This window comes from Sander vitreus, chromosome 15 (genome assembly GCF_031162955.1).
Source record: "Sander vitreus isolate 19-12246 chromosome 15, sanVit1, whole genome shotgun sequence".
Lineage (NCBI taxonomy): Eukaryota > Metazoa > Chordata > Actinopteri > Perciformes > Percidae > Sander > Sander vitreus.
The window spans coordinates 19,688,911-19,712,892 of record NC_135869.1 but is presented as its reverse complement, the minus strand read 5'-3'; the positions used below and the strand labels follow the sequence as shown (position 1 = coordinate 19,712,892).

General features: G+C 41.6%; 1 protein-coding gene across 2 annotated transcripts; it reads right to left on the bottom strand.

The window, feature by feature from the left end:
* Positions 1 to 1,475: 1,475 nt before the first annotated feature.
* tbc1d16 (TBC1 domain family, member 16) lies at positions 1,476 to 23,820 on the bottom strand. Of its 2 annotated transcripts, none has more exons than XM_078268724.1 (13): positions 23,467 to 23,820; positions 19,443 to 19,655; positions 17,546 to 17,708; positions 16,742 to 17,050; positions 10,816 to 11,010; positions 10,445 to 10,592; positions 10,137 to 10,301; positions 9,397 to 9,545; positions 6,981 to 7,115; positions 5,870 to 6,056; positions 5,418 to 5,597; positions 3,918 to 4,064; positions 1,476 to 3,269 (listed from the first exon to the last, which is right to left on the bottom strand). In XM_078268724.1, exons 2-13 carry the CDS (start codon positions 19,621 to 19,623, stop codon positions 2,976 to 2,978), a joined length of 2,253 nt encoding a protein of 750 aa, XP_078124850.1. In that variant the 5' UTR covers positions 19,624 to 19,655; positions 23,467 to 23,820; the 3' UTR covers positions 1,476 to 2,975. The 2 variants fall into 2 exon arrangements, with proteins under 2 accessions (XP_078124850.1, XP_078124851.1); XM_078268725.1 differs by lacking the exon at positions 23,467 to 23,820 and adding an exon at positions 19,846 to 19,983.
* Positions 23,821 to 23,982: the final 162 nt, after the last annotated feature.

Genomic DNA, 23,982 nt, shown 5'->3' with positions numbered 1-23,982 from the left:
CCTTCTAGTAAAATTGGTCTGCAGAGCAGGCAGTCAAATCGTATGTTGTTGTTGCCGCCGCCTTCATTTAAAGGGAAAGTTCACCCTGCAATTGAATTGACATGTTACAGGATGGATGGATGGATGGATGGATGGATACTTTATTCATCCTGAGGTACGTCTCCTTATAGGATGTCAGCAGCATACAAAACAAATCCTGCAGCTGCCCTATAACTTCCTGGTCTGAGATGTTTGAGATAATGACATGGAATATTTTTAACAGAAATTCTGGACCAGCTTTGGAGATTATAACAGTATCTTTGTCCACAAAGCAGGGTAGAGCAAACTGAGCGTCAAAGTATTAGTATTATTATTGGTTGCAAAAAAGGTATCGATACTATAAATACTTCTATTTATCTTATATGTGCATTTTCTTTACATCATTTACAATACAATCGACCTAACCATTTGACACAATTTTATCATTATAGAGTCATCAATATTTCTTGGTATATAATGAATGCATTTCGTTTAAATTACTTGGATTACTTTCTATATTAATCCTGATATCCATGTGTTTACTTCATAAATTACAAAATAAAACGCAGACTTTATGCTTTTATTCGAGCAGTGTTTAATGATAAAAAAACATTAGTGGTGGTTCTGTAAATCCCAGCAGTTTTACTTGGTATCCGATCACAATCACAAGTCATTTATTGTCAGAAAAGCATTTATAAATTGTAGGCTTGGTACATTTTGTTGTTCAGTCAAACATTTTTTTAGAGATGTTTCTTGAAAGTATCCTGTGTTTTTTTTAATTAATACCTAGAATAAGAATAGCCTCTTTTTTTTCTCTGAGATGTGTACAGTAATACAGCAACATGTCATAGAGATCAACAGCAACATTGTACATTCAGTGATGACTGGTAAAAACCCCTTTGAATAGGAGTAGTCATTAATTAGGCTCGTGACTTACAGTGCCTGTGCAGACAATGTGATTTTAATGAACACACACACACACACACACTTTGATTACTTTCCCATCGTGCATCTCTGACTTTGCTCATTTCAACGCAGCCACCCAATCTTCAACACTCTGCGGGCTTTTCCAGCAAGCAGCTGCACATGATAACTAATGGGGAAAAGGAGCAGTTATGAATGTCATTTGCAGAGACTGCTTGCTGAGTGAGAGAGAGCGCGAGACCACAAGAGACAGAGTGAGAGAGGGGGGTGGGGGTTGATTGAAGGTCTTAATGTTACATTTTAGCAGCAATTTGAAGATGTTTTCAGCCCCAGGAGTGTCACTCAAAAGCTCTCAGGGAAAAGCCTCAGAGCGGAGACCACCTTACATCTGGGACTTGCAAATCACAGAGGCAAGCTGCAGATCACTATATATCCCTGTGTGATGCTTAAATCGTCACTTTTCTCTCCATCTCTCCCAGTTATTTTTTTTTCTCTGAAGAGACCAAACAGCCAGCTTTAGTTTTTTTTCTCACTTTTTCTCCCTATGATGACTGCTATAATTAAAGAGACTGGTCAGAGGGGGAGGCCCTCTACGGCTGTTCTCCAACTCATTACCAGATGTTTAGAGGTCACTCCAGTTTACACTTACACACACACACACACACACACACACACACACACACACACACACACACACACACACACACACACACACACACACACACACACACACACACACACACACACACACACACGTTTAAAAAAAACAAACAGATACATTCATGTGGACTGATTCTTAGTGTTGATAGTGTTTTGTCATTCATTTTTAGGTGAAAGTGGAGAGAACGCTGGAGGTAAGAAAAAAAACCCAGACGACAAAATGTAAGAGAAAACACGAGGCTGTCAATTTTTTGGATAAAAACATCTATGCTTTCTTCGGCAGCCAGCGCTGTCATATCCATCCCACACCTCAAACAGGAAATGATATCTTATGATGGTAATGTGTAAATGATTATGCTCCTATTGCTCGACAGGTAAAATTAATGCTTGTGTCTGACTTTTATCAGAAGGAAACATATGCCTAGCTTTATCCTGCCTGTCGGGAAACAACATTATAACAGAGAAAAATTATGAGAATGTTCCTTTTCACAATCTGTTGAGGAAATATGCAGAGCCCTATCATGTGATGATGTAAGTGTTTGTCATGTAAACACATCCTTACCTCTGCTTTGGGCTTGAGTGTTTTCTAACAAACAAGTTGTGCCATCTATATGTCAAGAATCGCTCATGCAGGATATAATATTGCTAAATATTTGTAACTGCTATTTTAAAACGCAAACATTCATTTGTTTGAAAATTAAATAAAAAAAGAAAAAAAAATACCAGTAATTCGTTATAATCCTATGTGTAGGTTAACTGTTCTTTGTTAACACAGAGGGTTTGGATTTCATGTTAAAAACGTCCTGCTCAGACTTGAGATATGCACATGTAATTTGATATTCACACAAATATTCCATTGTGAGAAAACTGCAACATTTTTAAAAGTTCAAGTTCAAGTCCTGTGAATGAATCTCCAGTTTCATTTGACCCTCGGTCAGAGTCTGCACGATTTCATGCCGGTTGCTTCAGACACTGATGTGACCCCTGCCCACAAAGCCCATGAAAGTATGCCAAGCCAGCAGCAGACTCAAACCTGAAGTAGCTCCAGACCAACATAGCGCCTGGTGATTGTCTATTCTGCTCCAAGATGAAAGCAGCCTCTTGACTTCCGGCCCATCCAGTAGCAAACCGTCCTCATCTTGTATTTATGTGATGCTGAACATTGCAAATAACATTCTGGTAAGGCAGTGTTCCACTTGCACCACATGAAAAGATCAAGTGACAATAATCCTCAGTAAGATAGGGAAACTAGAGGCAGGGACTTCGGGAGAGGAGTCAAAGGCCGACAAACAGTTCAGGAATCCAGCAGATGGATCCAAACCTTTGCTGTACTAACATGAGCCAAGAACAGCAACGCTCCCATGGCCTCTGTCTCAGGACTGTTTCCGGAAGGTGAAAATATCCCGGGTTTTGGAGCCTTTCTTGCCCTGCAGTGGAGGTGTGGGGGTGGAGTTTGGCGAAGGTGTGGATGACAGTGAGGGTGAGGAGGGCTGGGGGGTGGAGGTGCCACCATAGGGGCAGCTCTGTGAGTCAGGGTGTTCACCAGAACACTCCACAGTGGGGATGTAGCGGCTGTCCCACATCCCCGGGCCACACAGTTTGCAAAGGTCGTGTAGGCTGCATGGGATTCTGGGTAGCAGGCGGAACTGGTATAGAAGGCTGCGGGCCTGAAAGAGCAGGGCGAAAGTGGCAAGATGAACTAAAATATGTAAAAGAGTGAAAGGAACTTTGGATGGACAAGATACAAAGTCAGGGAAAAACACTGTGTTGCAGATATCAAACATAGTGGAGTAAAACATTAAAATAAATCAATAGCTTTGACTTTGGTAACAAAACAATGTCAAGGTCAGCATTGCGATGTGGTACCTAATGCCGGCGTGCATCGGATGCAAAATCTCTGGCAACAACAAAAGGAGTTACGCCAGCTGCATGCTAACATGAACACACTGCCTGTGGTTGCAGAAGCACTAACACAGCATCCATAAACATGAGGACGCAGGCACAGTAGCAGGGATGCAGATCATAAATCCTCTGCATGACATGGCAACATCCCATTTAGCTCCGCAAGGCCTCTGTGGGCAGGTTACAGTATGTCAGCGCTGCTTTGCTGCAGCATTGGGCAGGGCTACTTTAATGCAAACACAACACCGGTTTGAATTAAAAGTAATGCAGCAGTCTGTGGAAGAATGGTTATGAGCATGATCATAGACAGATTATTCTAATAGTTTAGGATGAATGGATAGCCATTTACTTTGGGTGTACTGTACACAGGTGACATAAAGGCAAGACAACCCAGAGCATTTACTGCAGCATACCTTGCGTAGCACCAGTTCTCCATTCATGTGCATAGAGAGGTTGCTGAAGTGGAGCAACATTTGGTCAGTGGCGAGCTGCTGTTCCGTCACATCCTCGCCATAGAGAACAATGATGGCCACACACAGGAACAGGTGGAAGTAGTCCATCTATAAAGAGAGAGAAAGAGGTTAGTGAGCAGGTCAACACTGGAAGACAAATGCAGGAATATCTGCAAATTAGCAGTTTTTTAAGGACCTAATGACAACATGGTCTTAGATCTCTGTATTTAGTTGTGCCCTTGCTGCAGGGTGCAATATGAAGGTTACCACAGAACAAGGAACAACAGATATGCACAAAATGCAAATTTACAGTGAAACCCCGTTCGAGGAAAATGCAAAGTGTGACGGTATAGTATTTTAAGACTTTGTACCGTATGTAGTCAGGAACATTGTGACACAATATTACGTAAAAAATCATATCCAGTCCTTCCAAAAAAAAATGCGTGAGTTTTTTTGTGATTGTTGCGGGCAAAAATCCTTGATTATGCGCCACGTTTTCTTAAAAAATGCGATGGAATATGCGGGATATTTATGCAATTGTATGCGATGAAATTGCGGGAACTTGCAAAAATTGTGGTTTCATCATGGCTTCATCGCGGGGTTTGCAGCTTTTCGATGATGTTCACGTCGCGTAATTACGTCACTTCATAACGTTCCCATGGCAACAGGGGGAAATGGCTGCTCTTGTGTGAAGTAAACGCAACATTTTTCAACTTTCTGCTAAGATATATGTGGCTTTTTTGCAACGAAAATGCGGGGATTATGAAATCATGCAAGCCCCGCATATTTTGCGTGGAAATAGGCAATTTATGCGGCGAAAGTGCGGCGTATTTGAAAAAATGCGGCCCCCGCATAAATATGTGGACTTTGGCTGATTATGCATTGAATTATGCGATCCCTTTTCTGGAGGGACTGTATATCAATCAGAAATTCTTGCTTCTGGTCCATCTGGTATGTGACATTGAACTGTCTAAACCAAGGTTTCACGATGCTAACTCTCCTCTATCGGCACCTGTAGCTGAAAATCAGAACATCTAGCTTTGAACTAGTGCACATGTAAGGCCTACGTGAGCTTAGTTACTGTTTTACAGTTCTCTTACTTCTTTACAATATACAGTTGTAATGCTTTTAGGAAGCATTGTTGAATTAAATCTTTACTGTACTTTACAGTAAGGATCACTAATCGCTCTTGAATTACCATTAAACTCCTTCAAAACCAAGACGTAATATAACATTTTATACAGTAGGTATTTAGGAGGATTACAATATTATGGGGTGACAGGCTTTAAAAGGATAACATGGACTCTTTTTATTGCAGACAATGTTAGCTGCGCATTTCTGCATGCTTCCTGAAAAACTAGTCAAAATGTCATGCTGTATTGCACCTCTGTGCACTCGTTTATGTAAAGTTTTTCTTACAAACTTGTGTATGCAAAGGAGCCGTTCCGGCTGTGCCCTGACCTGGTAGTGTGCCCAGCAGGCCTCCCACATGCGCAGAGCCTCGGTGTCGGGGAACTCTCGTTTGAAACAGAGCAGGATCCAGCGGTGGCAGAAGAGCAGCTGGAGGCCATCCTCCCCGAGCCTGGTCAGGTGCTGGTGGAAGCGGGGCAGCATGAGACGCAGCAGCTCCCGCAGATACATCTGGAGGCGGGTCAGAAAGAGGGTACACACTGTCTTACAAACACAATCAAACACTTTCTAGTGAGATTTGAGTATTATTAGGCTGGCATTATGCTTCTCTGGGCTGCACGCAAGCAAACATACACAGGTGTTGTTTGGACAGGTTTGTGTGTTTCTTTTCTACTTGTACAGATTGGGGGTGTAATGTATGTGTCCAAGTCAAGAAAACCACACACAAATCAGGTACAACTTGACATTTGCCTAACTCAAAGACACACAAAGAAACATCCTACCAGCTGCCTCTCCATGTCTTCATCACGCGGTGAGCTGATGAAGATGGTGTTCTCCATGAGACCGACGAAGCACCAGAAGGTGTCGCTTTCGTCCTGGATCTCAGTGAGCAGGGGGGCCACCAGGTCAGACATGCCCTGGCAGTATCCCATGTCGGGGTTAAACACTGCATAGTTGAGCAGAATCCGCCTGGGTCAAGGACAGCCATGATGATCACAACATGAACATCAAGCGCTTTTGTAACATCTCAGCAGGAAACAGTACATCTAATACAATATAGCAATAGACTGTCATAAACATGTAACTTGTATAGAAATTTCCACGACCCTGCAGCAAAGCCAAACCACTGAGAGTATGGTCCCGCCCAAACACTGAATGATCCAACATGTGTTTCAGCATTGCTGCTAATGCCCAGAAAAACATGACAAGCCTTGCTTAAGCGGTTGCTATGCCAACTCCTCTGGTAACCAGGGAGCTAATTAATGATCTTTCTTGGTTTTTTTTGTATATGGGTACTACTTTGAAATAAACTTCAACAAAGGGAAAACCCAGATGACTTTGTTTCATTATTCAGTGAAATATTAACAGTAAAAATAGATGTCATTTGAAGGGATGCAGACTTTGCAGTGTTTGGAAAATGAAAGATAAAAATGATAAGTATCTTCAGCTTGCTTGAATCAAACGACCGAGAGAAAGTTATCTGTGATCATATCAGTTCAATAGATGTGAGATAACCGAGGAAGCATGAGATGCATCTGGGATCACCCTGCCCCAGACGCAGCATAAGACATAATACCTAGACAAACAGCAGGAGCCTTGATGAGAGTCACTAAACTAATATGCTATTTAAATCCTCTTGCTTCTCGTTTAGAAAGCCATTAGCTCTGAGTATGCATCAAAAGTGTTCAGACGGCTTAGTCAGAGTCAATAAAGCATGAAACTCATTTGCGGCTCCCCCAGGGTTCAGAATATGAAATTAATAGGTACGCCTGTGCGTTGGGCTGAGAATTGGCAATGATAAGGATGGGTTGAGAGAAGGTGAGGGCAAAGAGACAGAGATAGGGAGTGGGGGAAAAAAAGGAAGAAGGGGAAAATAAAGAGAAGTGGTCTGACCTCATGATCTCCACATTGGGGTTATTCTCTCCTCTGAAGAAGTGGTTGCTGCGGTCTGTTCTCACCACGTCTTTATCCACTGTGAACTGGACCTTTCTCCAGAACTCGCTGTGCTCCTCCGGGCTCATGGACAATCTGAAACAATACGAAAGCAGTTGTTTCCTCAATCAAGATGTGTTTCCAAATTCAGTTATGATGGATTAAAAAGGTTTTTACTGCACTATATCTAAGGAAATTAAGGGGGAAAAAAATATAGTTTAATCAAATAATCTTTCACTCAAATGTCACTCTGGTGTAAACACTATTGGGTAACTGCAAATTAACTACAAAATGTGGGGGTGGGCAAGCAGTGGACTGAAGGGCTATTTCACCATCAAGTGCTCTACTGAGGACAATACCACAACCATAAAACCCCCATCTATCCCTATGTAATGGACTAAATTAGCAATGTAATCTGTGTATAGCACAATCAAGCCCTAACAAGCAGAGGGGATTTAATTAACACTGTTTGTTTTTTTCATGTGGCCCCACCAGGAATAATGAGTGTACACCTGATGCAACGCCACGCAACTGTTTAGTTTCAGTGTTGTGTGTTTGGACCCTCCCCCCCCCCCCCCTCTCTCTCCCCCCCTCAGGAGTTCAGTACATGTTTTCATCACATATGTCTGAGGCCAGTATGGTTAAGCAAAAATATAGCTGTGTTTACATAGGAATATTAAATAGGAACATACTCGTTTTATACACCACCACTGCCTTGGACTAACTTCTATTTATTTTAGTTCATGTTCATTCTTATAGGGACAAGTATATAGCATGGACCAATGCCACAAATCCCACAAATCTCAACAAAATCTCAAGGAAATACACACAATAGAGCACAAAGTACAAACAATGATTTTAAATGATTTTAACATAAAACTTCATTCTCACTTCTTCTTTGAAAAGATGTTTAAACCTGAAACAATCAGTCGATAAAAAGAAAATTATGTTTTCTATGTTGGTCGGACAAATCTGAAGACGTCGTCTTGGACATTTTTTCACTACAGACCAAATGGTTAATTGAATATTCGGGGGGGGAAGCAATAGTGAAAATCATTGTTCGCTGAAGCCACAAGGTGCTTTTATGAACAAAGAGATGAACAAAGAGAGTGTTACTGACAGAGAGAAGTGGACTTCCTCTTAACTTCCAGAAATCTGAACCAAAAAAAAGAGCTATTTTGAATGTTTGTCACGGGTGCACCAAAAAATGAAATAAGCACTTCCTCTTCAAGCCAGTCAGAGAGGACATTTTTCTATATTAACCATGCAATGTGTTAAATGACATACTGCAAATGTATTGCAAATGTATTCCTAAAAAAAAAAAAAACTTGACTTGCAAACAAACCAGAAATATGTGTTTGAGTGCAGAAAGATTATCTAAAGGCCAGAAAATATGTGTATTCCTCATGTGTTAGCTGGAAAGAAGTTACCCAATAACAGTACTTTATGATGAAGAAATCCAGCTTATGTATGGCAGTATGAACTATATAGATGTTTTTTATGTTTTCTGTGTGTGTGTGTATGTGTATCTAAAGGCTGTCATTCAGTGATTTTGTAGCAGTTCTTTCACTTATTCCGTTCACTGTTTGCCTGTTGACCTACATCTGCAGTTGTTACTGCTGCGTTGCATCCCTTTGCAGATGCGTCGTCATCACGGCTAAGGGAAGGACATGAGTTTAGGAGACAAGGAACAAAACCACAGTCATGTATCCTTGCTCCTAATGATCAACCAGTGGCCCCGGAGGCTGCTCTAGTGAAATGGTCTAGGAAACCACATCAGAGTCAGAACAAGGGCTCTAATTACCTGACTTCGATAAGACCTACTGATGTACTCAAAACGTTAATAGGCCATACAGATGAAACCTGTCCAATTATCATATTTATTACAGACAGAGCAGCATAATGGTGTGAAAATACGTGCACACTCAACCTTTTGGTTGAGGGGTGAAGACAAATAAAGATGTTTAAGTGCTTGTGTGTTTGTGTGAGTGTCTGTGGGTTTTCCTTCTGCCAAGAGTATGATCTGATAACCGCTGACATGTTTTCTCTCTAGAGACCTTTTATTTTATACCCGGCACCTCCCCTTAACACTTCCCTGATTGTGCCTATTGATTGCTCAGTGCCTGCAATGAGAAGCCACAACAGACTCAGATGTGGTTTATTGTTTGACTGACTGCAGCCATGTGACAGTGCATCTGTTGTTTTCACAGTGTCAAGAACACTGCTGTGTCTTGATCAGACTTTTTAATTAATTGATTATTTTGTATTGCAAATAAACCTTAAAATAACTTTCATTTGGTTCCACAGCCAGGAAATCTCCAGATTCCTGCACTATATAACAACCACCCATATCTATTTCTTTCGGCCTGTTCCCCACCTCCTCTGCTGGATGTCATGATAGTGGGTGCGTTTTTGCAGTCTCCAGGCCTCCCTCTCCTGGGAGGTGGAGTCATAGCTGTAGTAGTGCAGCAGGAAGGGCCACACCTCACCACGGATGGATGGGTCGATACCACCGAAGAAGATGGCCTGGTGGAGAGTGGTAAGTGAGCAAACAGAGTGAGCACAAAAGGGCAAACAGGGACGCAGTGAGGGATGACTTCTAATTTGAGAACATATTAAACGGTATGCAAACTAGATATGCAGACACTCTGCATTCAACCAGTATCTTACTGAACTACAGTAGATGGGTTATTTCATTGTGTGTTGCAAAACGCTGCAGAACCAAAACCCCTACACTGTATAATTTGCCATGTCCAGCGAAAACAGTGCTCTTCTGTTCCTGCATTTGCGTGTTTACAGAGGAAATGTTCTTGGTCACATTCTAACTGCCACTGAGTCATTTGAGTAAGATGGTAAACCTTCACTTGAGTCAATCCCAGAGAACTCAAATGACTCACAGGGAGACATTGGCCAAGACCAACCCTCCAATTATTTACAGATGGGAGGTGCTGATTCAAACTGAAAGTTATACACTGTGGGCTTTACCTTCAAAATGACTTTTAGTAACTAAGAAAAAAAATGCAAGAAAATGTGAACATGACTGTGTGGACAGCAGCAGGTTAGACCTTTCAAAATGATCGCACAAGATCATAAAATCATGCACACCCACAGACATACCTTGCGTAGCTTATACTCCTCCTCCACCTGCCCATTGTGGTTGAGGTGACGTAGCCAGGTAGTGACGTCCAGCCGGCGATAAAGCTTCTCCTCTGGGTGGGTCTCAGCCGACGGCAGGATGGGCCTCTGGATGGAAAACTGCATGCAGGATTTCTCATCTGACACCTGACGGAAAGAGAATCAATGGGCAAAAAATGTGGACGCAGGGCCAAAATTTAAGTAGAAAACTGGGAAAAGAAAGGCTGAAAATGTCCTTGGTTTCTCACTAAAACGAGATTCCAAACCAGATTTTGTAATTGTAACCAAACCTGGTCTTTAAGTTGAGTTTCCCTGCAGCACTTCCACTGTTGGAAGACCTCAGCCAGCTTGTCCAGGCCAGCATGATGGAAGTGTAGGATCTTATATTGGCTCTCTCGGCTGGCAATCACCAGCTGGCCACTGGTAGAAGCCTCATCACTGCAACGATAAAGGACATTTGAAGGAATGTGTTTATTAAAGCAGTAACAATTTTAATATAATACTTATTATTATTTAACGTACCCAAAACTGATTTTCAACTAATCATCATAAAACAAACCGACATCATCCTGAAACCTACAACAAATCATAAATTTGCACAGTAGCACGACATGGTGACCCCCTTTATGACCTCCCTGTGAGCTTTGCACTCCCCACTGACCTGAAGAAGAGTCTCAGCGACCTCATGTGACCCAGGTCCACCCTGAAAACGCCGCACAACTGCTCCAGAACCAGCACCTTCTGCTGCTCCTCCCAACGCATGCACTGCGACTGGCCGCCGCTCTCGGAGGGGGTGTGGCTGTCCAAGCTCGAGGCGAAGCTTGCAGAGTGGGTCATGGACTCCTCGCACAGTTCCCTGGCAAAAACAAAACAAAACTAATACGTTTTGTGAATGCATTTTTGGAGCTTGCTTGAGGGAACTGAGTGATGTTTTCCATGAAATCAAAGAAAGGAGACTTAAAAACATAAACAAATCTGTCTTTTCTTGCGCCTCACATTCAGAAACGGAGCCATTCTTCTCTGTGGAACATTAATAATAAATGTCATGTAGACAGTGGGCAGCGGTGTTTAGCCCAGAGACAATTGTGCAGACATATAGCTCAGTTCTGCCCTGTTGTTTTCTCAGTATAGTTCCACCAAGAGGCTGAGAATGGGAGGAATGCATAGAGGCTTCAGAGGACACACACACACAGAAATCTGTACACACACAAATCACACTGTCCAATTTCCCCTGTCATTCCCCCATGGCCAGCATGTTGTTCCCGGCACTGAAACATGAGCCGAGGGTTCCTGGAGGACACACACACACACACACACACACACACACACACACACACGCACGCACGCACATGTACAGAGAAACATATACACATGCGACAACACAAAAAAACTGTGTAAGTGGCAACACAAATCCACATCCTGCAAAAAACACACACACACACACACAGCTAATGACCATGATGCGCTCTCAAACACGTCTCGAGGCATGCTAATGGTGAGAAACTGACCAACACAGAAATGTGTTAACCCTCTGACATTTGAGCAGTAGACGCCTATATGAAGTTATCTGCTTACTACTGACTGTCAAACACACTTAGAATTTATTTAAATAATTAAAACCCAAAGTTATTTAAAAAAAAAAAAAAAAAAACTTTAAATTATCTCTAATATAAAAAAAGAATGCTACAATAACTGTTTATCTCTTTTGTATGGATGGATGTGTGAATTTAAAAGTATCCTTTTGAAAAAAATTACAATTTTTCACTGATTTAATACACTCATTTACAGGTGAAAACAAGTGGCATGTTGGTGTATTGAAAAGATAAGGGAGGCCTGCCCAGTCTAATCTATTACACCCTGAATCAATCACGTCTGGCTAATCATTTCCCCGTAAGCAGATGGGAAAATAACAAGGCTGATCAATCCAAGCTGCACAGTTTCCTCTGCTATCTGGTGATTTAGTGCTCGCTGTCTCATGTATCACGGCACAAACCAGACTGCGGAATACAAGGTGACTGGGAGAGAGGCACAGACAGTTCTGGTAAGAGAGTGAAGCAATCTAAAACATATTTTAAAGAACTACTGTACTCGCTTTTTCATAACTCCGACGACCGCCAAGCTCGGGGTGTTAACAAGGCCTATGAGGCCATTTACAGAGGACATTTTTCCATTCTTCTTGCATGCCTAAAGTACATGTATAAATATACGTTTGCATATTTCTCCGTGCATAAATTAAAGTGCAAAAACCATGGAAAATGTGGTGAGAAACCACATGATTCTTGGCATTATAGCATTGATCCTCCGCTGTGCTGCATTCAAGCGGAAACTCAACGAGTGATTAACAATGTCTGTCAGTGTCAACAGCCTGACTCTGTCCATGTACTACAGGCAGCAGATGCAGACTGCAGGCAAGCCATAAACTGTACATAGAGTACATTATGTAAACAAGCTGTTTTGATGGAGTCAGGCTGCTGCAATCAACATGTCCCACCAGGCCAGGGTGAGATCAAAACTGCCCCGAGGCCCTTCATAACACCTCGCTCCACATACACGAGGCTTTACCCTGGGGGAAGGTGCTGCCAGGTCACCCTGAGAACCACGACCAAGTGCAACAGGCCTACAGGGACTCCCAGGCCCTTCAGCTAATCCCTGGAGAGATGAGGGAGGGCTCGGGTGAAGGGGGTGGTGTGGGCTCTCTGCAGTGTGCACACTGGAAAGTGGTCAGTACAGTTGGGAGTTTGGAGAAAAACCTTTGATGTTTGCGGTCTTATTTATGAATCATACATGGTATTCTAATAATTCCAGAACCAAAACAGCACACATCAGATGTTAAACTTTCTAAGTACTAGATACATGTGAGGGGTCCTGAGATTAGTACAGTGCCCATAAAAAAGTAATCAAGTTTTATTTTTTTTCCAACATTGATTCCAGATACCTACATTCAGTTCAAGCTCATTGGCTACACACAGGCTCCATTTAACTAATGTGGTATCTGTAAAGCATTTAGATCTACTTTCTGTTTTTAACTTTGAAATTAAAAAGGTCTTTTTCTGGGGCGCCTGGATAGCTCACCTGGTGGAGCGTGCGCCCCACGTACAGACACTCAGTCCTTACTGCAGCAGCTGTGGATTCAACTCTGACCTCTGGCCCTTTGCTGCATGTCATTCCTCCTCTCTCTCCCCTTTCACACCTTCAGCTGTCCTATATAATAAAGATTTAGTGCCAAAAAAATAATCTAAAAATCATTCAAATGTTCTGTTGATCAGTGTCAAAAAAGCCACATTAAAATCTAATTTGATTCAATGTTGTAAAATAATACATGAAAACTTCCAATAAATAAATCTAAAACTTCCAATAAATAATAAAGGAGAATAACCTTTTCTGAGACATAAATGTGTGTTTTTAATGATTTCTTGAGGTCTTCAAATGGGATACTTTTACCTCTTCTCTACTCTTAATATGATCTAAAAATGAGTAAAACTGTGGTCAAGACCAGTGATAAGTGGTTGTTGCTTTCTTTTAAGGCATCATAAGCCACACATATCAAAAACCACTTATCTGAGATCTGAGCAGTTTCATAAACTACTGTTAAACTTTAAGGGAACACATTGAGAAGCTCGACAGAGATTGCTGTGGATTGCTCTCCCACCACTCTCTTCTTTCTCCCCCCCCTTTTCATCCGCTCTCTCTTTCTCTTTGAATGATTCCAAGTGACATGTTTCCAGTTCCTGGCCCCTTAACAGTGTCAATTAAAGCAAGAGAGAGAGAGAAAGAGAGATTGAGTGGGTTCCAGGGTTTTGGCTGCTGCTCTGCTCTCTACAGTCCTCTAATCCGGAGAGCTGACATTCAGCCCAGCACAACAACCCCGGGAGCACTGGGAATCAAAGGGCTTCACACAGACTTTAGGGAAGGGGAGGGGGGAAAGATATTTGAGAGGTGGACAACACCAAAAGAAACAATATTGAGAAAAACAGAGAGAATGAGCAAGTGGAAAGGATGCAAAATGAAGAGTGGAAGGAAGGGACAGATAGGGGATAGAGGAGAATCCAATACAAGGGGGAATTAAAAAAGGCAAATGAGAGGATGGATACGAGTGCCAGAGAGCTAAAAAGAGATGCTAACAGCGAGTAAAGCACAGAGGAATGGAGGAAGAGAAGGACAGAGTAAAGGTTAGAAGCTGTGAAGCAGAGAGCGCTGCCAAGTCACACACTGACTGCACTTACAGCAAGCTGGGGTCTGACAGTGGTTAAAAAGGCCTAAACACACACTCTCTCACTCTCCTTGACACACACTGACACAGGCTCACACATTCTGGGCAACATGTCAGGCCAAATAGCTGCGTGAGGAAACAACCACGGAGGGAATCATAAAGTCGAAAGGCCCTGAGGTCCGAACAGCAACACAATCACTGTCCAGATGGCTCACTTGATTAGAGAACAGTCTCTGGAAGCACTGAGGTTTTGGGTTTGTAGGATTTGGGGACTTATTTTGGGCCATCTGTGACATTATAAAACATTCAGAATGAACCCATCTTGAACTTTGTTAACATTTCATGCCTTCTACTTGAAGTCATCTACCTGCTTTCACTCCCAAGGCACATTCAGCTATAGTGCAGTGAGCCACCTTGTGGCCTCCGAGTGTAAATTATCCTTCATGCAATCAATTCTTTTCTTTTTGGCTCCACCTTGTGGTAGTAAATGGTAACTGAAAAGATTGTAAAATGTAACTTGTAACAAATAACCATCTGAGTTACAATGCTACAATAGACAGCTAGTCATTCTAGCCATTCATTCGAGATTCCCAGATTTCAGACAGTTTGTGTCTGAAAGCGTGGACGCAACTGTCCTCAGAGTGATGTAAATAAGTGATTAGAGCAGATGCAAATAGTAATTTATGACAGTATGGTAAAGTCCACATAGAAATCAAATATAAACAAGCATATCAACTGAGAAATGTGTTTCTTTGTAGTATTTGAGTACATTTATAATATAATTGTAGGAACTGCAGCAATAACACACACACACACACACACACACACACACACACACACACACACACACACACCCCACTCACTCTAAAACACACAACCTTACATTATTTTACAGCACACTTAGATTTAGGGATTATGGAAGAAATATAAATCCTCTCTTTGCCAAAAATAACCCAGAACCTTTTTTCTATTTGGTGTGTAAAATACGTCCTACAAATCACAACATCAGTGCAGTCTTCACTAGAGACTACTACTCTGTAGCTTTGCACTGAGGCCATGTCCTCTGGGTAATTGTGTTTGTGTTTAAGCAACCTGGGGGGGGTTATACTCACATGCAGTGAGTATTTTGTAGGCTGATTCCACATTTTTCACCCAATATATTTAAATTCTATTGCTTTTAGACCAACAAAAGCAACTACAATATGCATTAATAAATATAACACATTAACAAGAGGCTTTTGAATGTCTGGTCAAATCTTACTGAGTGAGCTATTTATTTGACAATTCTCTGACCTTTAAATACTGGTTTGAAAAGAGAAGCCTGGGAGGAGCTCATTAAGAAAATACATAAACTGTATCATTTTCTCAGATTTATCTTTATTGTTAAAATGTAATTCATCTAATCCCACGTAGATCACCAATACAGGCCTGGAGATTCATTTAAAGAAAACTTCAGTTGTAATATTGGTCAGCCCTCAAATCATTTTGCTCTTCTACATAAAACATAAAAAATAATAAAAATAATCCTTTTGGTGTCTGTTTAGAGGTGGAGGGGCATTGCATCTTAATAGTTCTACATTTCTGGCTACGAGTCTGATTGCAGATTCAGTTTTCCCATTTGTCCTGATAACTTCTCAGGCTTTTTTTTTAAATCTGAATGCAACTAATTTACATAACTGCTCTTGCAAATATGATTCACTTACTTTCAACACACAATTAGGCCCTATTAAGTTGAACAGCAATCAGCGGCATGTTATCTTTAACAAAGGCCTGACAATGTCTGCCAAGATTAAACCATATGGAACTACTTAATGCAACAAATGCTTTTGTATTCGACAGAACTCTGCTCTGCTCTTGAAGGTGCTCCTTACTGTAGCAGCGAACACAATTAAACCCCAAAAGGCTATACAGACAAGAACCCAACAGAGCGAGATCACTGGGATATCAAATACACATAATGCTCAAGGCAAGAAGATGCCACCATAAAGTACAGGACTGGAACAGCTGACAGAATTCCTTTAGAGCTCCACCAGAATTAAAGCGGTACTTGAAATGTTGTGAAAGAAATTATAATGTGAAAAAGCATAGAAAAATCGCACTGGCAAAGAGGAATAGCATTCACAAAAGTCAAAAAGGTAATATAGTATGCACCTTAACTATTCGGCTACCAGGGTGCCCTAAACATCCCAATCTTTGATCATATGTGGGACAGTAGTGGAGTTATAAGTGAGGTGGACAAGGGACCACAAAAAAGAAAAAGTTAATTAATCAAAAGTTATTTTTCCACCGCTGAATGACAAAACAAAGGATAAACTTAACTCTGCCGTGTAAAGTACACAGATCATGAAATGAAGCCCATTTCGACCCACTCACTGACCTGCTTTCGCTGTCCAGGAAGACGGAGCCGCTGCTTTCACAGAGGGCCTCGCTGACGGGCGACAGGCAGAACGGGGAGGAGAAAGTGTCCGAGTCTGAACCCATGGTACTGTCCCGACTCACTTCGTCCGACAGCTCGCAGGAGCCCTCGTCGCCCTCCTCCCCCGCTGAGGGCAGCTGCTGCTGGTGTGAGGAGGGATCCGCCCCTGCCTCTTCGACCAGGCTGTGGCTCTCTGCCGAGGTGCTGCTGGTAATGTTCCTCTCCTCATCATCAACTTCCTCCTGGGCTGCTGGGTGACGGGAGTGGGGTCTGGAGGGGAAGGTTGGGTTAAAACACAATCATTGTCACGTACTGTATAATACTAATATAGGGCTGCACACTTCAACAAAAATGTTATACTGTAACCTCAGTATAACTATGATTTTCATACTGTAATTACATGATTTTTTCAAATATTGAATATCTTAAACGCTTTAGTGTGTAACTTTCTGATATTAATGAACGTCCGTTACATTCAAGCAATTGCCAAATGAGTTGCTACAAAGCTAATTAAGACTAAGACTTAAGGGGGGCGGTGCGCGGTCACGGAAGGCTTGTATCATGGGGACGCCCCGACAGTTTTGTTGTCATTACTTAGAATTCCTCATGGGGGCGGCAGAAACTACGCACTATAGCTTCAAGGAGTGTTCCTTAAGAGATGTATCATTTATTATCATTATAGTAACATACAGACACACTGTTTCTGTGCATCCAAGACATTTAATACACTTTGAGGATACACATTTTAAGAAATGGCTTTCCTACCGTCGGCCTCGGCGGCGTGCGTTTCTGCGTACAGGGGAACTCTCTGGCGTGATGTAGCGTAACGCCTCCTCATCCTGCCTCTGGATGCGGGAGTTGGGCACCCAGGTCAGAATCAGGGTGGTGCCCAGGCTCTCGTCCTTCTCCGTGTGCACACACAGGTAGCCTGTAGGGGGCAACATAAACCACGGTTAAATTAGGAATAATTATGTTGAGAAGAAAACGGGTAACGCATGAGGAACTGACACAACTTTTTATTAGTAGCAGGCAGCTGCAACCCAAAGACAAACATGAAAGCTGAGAAGAGATCAACACACAAAGAGATGAGGACACACCCTGAGAGGTGAGCACACACACACACACACACACACACACACACACACACACACACACACACACACACACACACACACACACACACACACACACACACACACACACACACACACACACACACACACACAATGGAAATGGATTAGTAATTCTGCATATAAAAAATGGCTGCGACGCTGGTGATGGACTGTATCATTGTCACTGCACTAGGAATTTCAAATTCAGAACATCTGACGATTTTTCAGCTTACTTCTTTCGTCTCATTACAGTTTCTTTCTGACACTATGGTACTATTCTCAAAAGTATGTGGTAATGTTTCACTTGCTTAAGTACAAATAAACCAACAGATCATCAAAAAGTACCTCTTTTCACAACTCTAAGTACATCTGACATTGACTGTGTACAAAAGAAAAAACATCTAGAAAGACCAGTTTCACATTGAAATATACTACGGTCATACAAAGTACATGCATGACTTTGGACAGGACTTTCTTCTCTATTGTTAAAATACTTTTTACTGACACTATGCTCATTATTCGTAACTGATCAATGAAACATTTGCCTTATATACTGTATGTATGGTTGGTGTTTTTTGCCTGATATAGTCCAATGCAAAAGTTCAGAATCACCACCCTAAGTTGTGAAATTTTGATGTGACCTTGGTGGGATTTGAACCCAAAACCTTAGTGTTGGTAACTTACAGTAGTGCTCAAACCATAAGGGCCACAAAGGACCACTGCAATGATTACAGTGTGTGCAATACAATGATGAGGCTTGTGATGACATTACTGCTGACCAATGTCAGGCTTGGATTCGACATTCAAGAAAAATATTTCCAAGGCCAAATTCATGCAAGTTAGTGTAGTGTGTACTACAGAAAACTTTTACAGTAAACACTTTTTTTTCAGTTCAGTTACAGTATTTTTTTTTTTTTTTTACAGTATTTGATTAAAAAAACCTTACAGTAATGTTGCAATACAGTAAAAGTTTGTTGCATCGATGATTTGGGAAGATGTCCTCATTGATCACACTTCTGATTATGGGATAGGAATTATGGAAATAGTTTGTTGTTGAATTTGATGGGTAATATACAGTTACATGTTTGCCTACTGTAATGTGAAAACAGTGAAGCAAACAGATATCTTTAGCACTTCAAAGGGTCATTTTGAAACATGTTTCTTACATTGTTTGGTCTTGGACTGAGTGATTGTTACAATAACTTAACTGAAAGAATTGCACAATGATATGTTTAGGTGACTTAACAAATGTACTCGTATTTCACCAGAGACATTGGTCTTGTATTGAAAGATGTTTACAAGCTAAATGAAAGGAGAATCAGTTGCTTTGAATTCAAGATTGAATGACTAACTAAGTATGATCAGTTGGGAGTCTTGTACTTAGGGTTTTGAAACACTGCACCATACTATTGATAATAGTACCATAGCGACTAAACAAAACTAATAACTAAGTTGAAAGGAAAACTGGATGAGCAGTTCTCTCCACATCTCCATTCACACCACACAGATAAACAGCCAGAAGGACGCTTTCAACATCAGTCCAGCCTTACCTGGGTGGTGCTCTGCCAGGCCAGGCAGGGGCTCTGCGGGGTGCACACAAACATTGTTTTTGGAGAAGATGATCTCGCCATCCAGGCCCGGACGTAACGATGAGCCCCCCGCCCCTGGGTTAAAGGTCAGGAGGTCGGAGGCCTTGGAGGAGGCACGCCGCAGGAGCCGACCCAAAGACATCTCCTCAGACACCGGGACACTGGGCCCATCCTCTGAATATTTGGGAGTAGAAAAGGGAGGCACAGGAGGGGAGGTCAGTCCATGATAGTAATAGCATGGGAGCGTTAAAGACCAGGTAAAGCCAAGGGTGGACATGAGAGAAAAAAAGGAAACGTGACAGCTACATATTTTAAAAGGACAGTGTGACACAGCTTGGCACTATAGGATTGCACACATCCTCACCTACACGTCACCTCCTCTGTCACAGGTGTCCCTGTATTTACTGCAGTGTCCTCTCTGCAGCGCTCAACCCCGCAATCCCCTTCAACCTCCATACAGCATTTCCCTGTGCCACATATTCTTTGCCAACGCCTCTACCTACTAACACAAACCCATTCACAGGATCTTTGGATAGAACTGTAGTGTGTACCCAAACGGGTCCTACCTTCTGCAAACAAAACGCAAACAAAACACACACACACACACACACACACACACACACACACAATCCATGTGAAATTCCAAGCAGTTATCAGTAGCAAACAGATGTCCTCCACTGCAGCACTGAACTGCACGTCCAACCACCTGTGTTTAACTTGTCTGCTTCAGAGAGAAATATTTGTGTGATGAGACAAACATCGAGTCGAGCACAAAGAAACTTTTTTATGTTTCAGCACGGTGTGTTGCTGAGGGCTTTGTTCTTTGAAAAGACTTGAAGGGAATCATACTTTTCAGGCTCAAAAGAACACTAAACGCAAATAAAGTCAAACTTTTTTCGCTCGATCACCTCACATAGAACTTCATTTTCTTTCTCTTTGCTTTGACATGTGTATCTGTATCTTTAGACCCGCTTCATGTATGTTACCTTGTTTTCTTGTTGGCAGAACATTGACATGTACTCCCCCACTCCAACTGAGGAATGTTTCCTCCTTTTTCCTCAGAGGGCATGTTTACCTCTGCTTGATTAAGCAGGCACCCAACTTCCTGATGCCAGGCCCCAGAAAGGAAGTCTGCTGGCACGAAAACCAGGCATGACATCGAAGAGGAGGCTTACTGTAGGCCATCATTTGGTTTACATTTATGTTAAAGTTGTTGGTGTTTTACCATTTGCGTGGTACATCTTGTAAAAAAAAAAAAAAAAATGGTGTCTACCGTTTCTTGCACATGTGAATAATCTCTGCCTTCTACTAAGTTGTATCATCTTTTTATCTCAATTACAGGTTAATCAATTTGTCTAAAAAAAAAAAAAAAATGACGATGTCACAAAGTCTGAGGGCCCAAAGTGATGTTTTGACATCTCCAAAATCCAAAGATACTCAATTCAAGATGATATAAACCAAACTAAATGTAAAAAATTGTCACATCCAAGAAGCTGGAGCCAGCAAATGTTTGGCATTTTTACATGACAAATGACTGAAACAATTAATCTATCAAAATCCAATCAAAAACAAAAATTAGAAACACATTTCAGTCTCTCAACTAATAATTTTGTCTCTACAATATTCGCAAGTGATTTATAATGTAGAGAGAACTCATTTTATATGCTTTAAGACCTTTTTATTTTTGGAAAAAAAGTCTGAAATCATAATAATCTAAAAACAAAAAGGACAAAGTATTTGCTTGCCAACTCAACATTCCTCTATCCGCAAGCCACAATATTAGACTACCAGCACTGAATAAGCTGCTGCCTCTGGGCTATTTGCATGATAACTGCTTCAAATAGCACGACATTAATCCACTTGTAAATAAACCAGAAGGGCTTAACGCAGTGTACTACTCTGACTCTGGATTCCTGCAAGACACAAACTCCCAAAATATGCTACCTGAACATAATGATAAGCTGACAGGCAATCTTAAACATGACACATAGCTGTTTCCAATAGCCTCATAACAGCGATAACATAATTCACTGCTGTGCTGCTCCAGTGGTTATTTTGGTCTGTATGTGATTACAGGGCCACTCACGTCAGTGTGATAGTGCTCATTCAGTCTAGTCCTCTCACTTCTCTCTTCTCACTTCATCTTTTATGCTGTCAACACCTCAGTGTGCTCAGACTTGGCCTCTCATCTCGGCCCTTTCACTGTTCATTATCAAATGATTCACATCCTTAACTTTAGTCTAGTCGGATTGACCTGCAGAATACTTCACATTGTTTTACAAACTTTAACAGATTGCCTGCCGAAAAAAACTTTTGATAAGAACTTGAAACCTACACCATGGAAATATATCTGCGAGTATAGAAGCTGCTTGGGTTTCAGCTTCTCACCTCTGGGCAACATTAATTAAGTTGTCATGCTGACATTTGAATAAAAGGAGCGGAGAACCCCTTTACATCTGCGCTGTTTACTGACGTGCCTGAGGCAACTGAAAGGAGACCAGGATCCTAGAAGCCTGAAAAACAAGCTTCTTGTGGACTCTGCAATGGCTGGGTAAGTTATGAGGAAACTTTATGGGGGACTCAGTGGGAGTGTGGGAAGCATACAAAACATATTTTATCTTCAGGAAAAGTGTTATAATGAAGCTTCATGTCATAAAGTAATACACTGTGCTGAACAGGTGGCATACTTAAAAAAAAAGAAGCCATTAAACATAACCCCTGCAACCGCACGCTGGTATTAAGTGATGCAATTGCAAATTAAAAGGAGATAAAACAAAGATGATTCATTATTTACTTCTGTTCTGGGAAAAGTGTTAAATTGTGCTTAGATGTGTTGCCTTAAATTGTTCTACAATCATAAAACTTACTAGAGCCTAATGAATGAATACACTGGGCGGATATATCAGTCTCTTATCTCTTATATTGATATCAGCATATTAGTCAACTGATAAGCAACAAAAAAAAATGCAGCACAGTAATGGCAAAGATCCTTTAAGTAGTTTAAAAACAGGAACGCCATAAATTAAATTGTCTACCAGAGCACTGACTAGTTGATATGTCCTGCTCAGTACATGGATGGACATAATTTATTTGTTTGCTTATGGTTTTAAAGTAAAAAATGAAAGAATATCAGCCAAGAGAGCTTTTAAGACTCTCAAATATAAGTTTCTGTATCCACCTAGAATAACATTTCCTGAAATGTAAGTGTGATGCTGTTCTAGAATGCATTTCACTAAAAGGTGTTATTATAAAGTATAGTAAAGTGTTATTATTAGTATTAAAAAACATTGCAATCCGATGCAGAAAAACCACAAACTACAGCCTTACAAAATGACCAAAATTGGATCACCTCATGGATGGAAAATGTTTCACATAGGTAGTATTTATGATGTACTGAACTGCATTACAATGTACATAGGTTTACCTTTTACTGCTTAGTCAGTACTGTGAATTCAGGTTACAGTCGTTGGCCCCATACAGTGTCTAAACTACCAAAATAAAAGGCTGGTTGAAGGTGGCCTCTCCCTGTCCTGACTGTGGCAGGACTGGGTAAAAAGCCTCAGTAGTACAGTAACAGCCTGTGTAGCAGAGGCGTGCCATGATGTCGGGGGCTCCATCAGCATCAACCTGACAGGAGAGGGGAGGATGGGACAAGGCTTGTGCCACCACAGCACTATTTACACACAGGCCCACACTAATATACATGTGTTTTTGGCCCGAGCAGCTATCTGTACCATCTTGAGCATAAATATTTTAGCTGCCTACCGTTAGACCATGGGCGAAATCCTTTGCTAGATACATTTCACGGTGTCCGCGTTTACAGGTAACTTTAAAGTTTGTTTATGCTAACAGGAGCAAAAACATTACATGTTACATTATTTGTTCGTACCGGGAAAATGTGTCATTTTTGACTGATGGAATACACCTGTTCCAGAAGGATAAATGAATGAATAGCAGAAACGGGGCCAAGCGGCTGAGCTCTCACCTTCAGTCCCGCCGCAGAAGTCTACAGCCCATGTCGGACATCCATCTCACCGGGCAACCGGGGATCGAACGGCATGTACCAGCGTCGTTTCGCCGCCTTTTTCCCGGATTTAGCTCAGCTGTTAGTCAGGAGTGTAGTCTTGTTTGTAGCCCTGTGTTTTCCGACAGTGACACCACACGTTTGACTGCTGCTCTTTCTACAGCAAAAATAACACTTCCGGTACACTTTCAAAGTAAAACCTCCCTGTTGGCGAACACGGTGCTGACCCTTTGAGACAATTTAAGACACTTTTCATTTATGAGCTAAACCTGTCTTACTTCCTATAACTTGGCCATGTGTGTCTAACTTGACTTAACAGCTCCAGACGTCTATGCTCCCCCAAATTCCGCCGCTTCCGTAATGTCAAAGCCTTTTTCTATCACACAAACCGCTAATTTTAGATTTCAGATTAAAAACACGGAGGGACATCAGGGCATGTCCTGTAAAATATATACAAATTTATTTTACATTAACCAA

Coding starts and splice junctions, on each gene's coding strand:
- tbc1d16 (XM_078268724.1), bottom strand. CDS start 19,623: ATGTCTTTGGGTCGGCTCCTGCGGCGTGCCTCCTCCAAGGCCTCCGAC. Junction 10,302..10,444: donor AAACTCAACTTAAAGACCAG/GTTTGGTTACAA, acceptor TCTTTCCGTCAG/GTGTCAGATGAGAAATCCTG. Junction 7,116..9,396: donor CATGACATCCAGCAGAGGAG/GTGGGGAACAGG, acceptor GTATTGTTTCAG/ATTGTCCATGAGCCCGGAGG.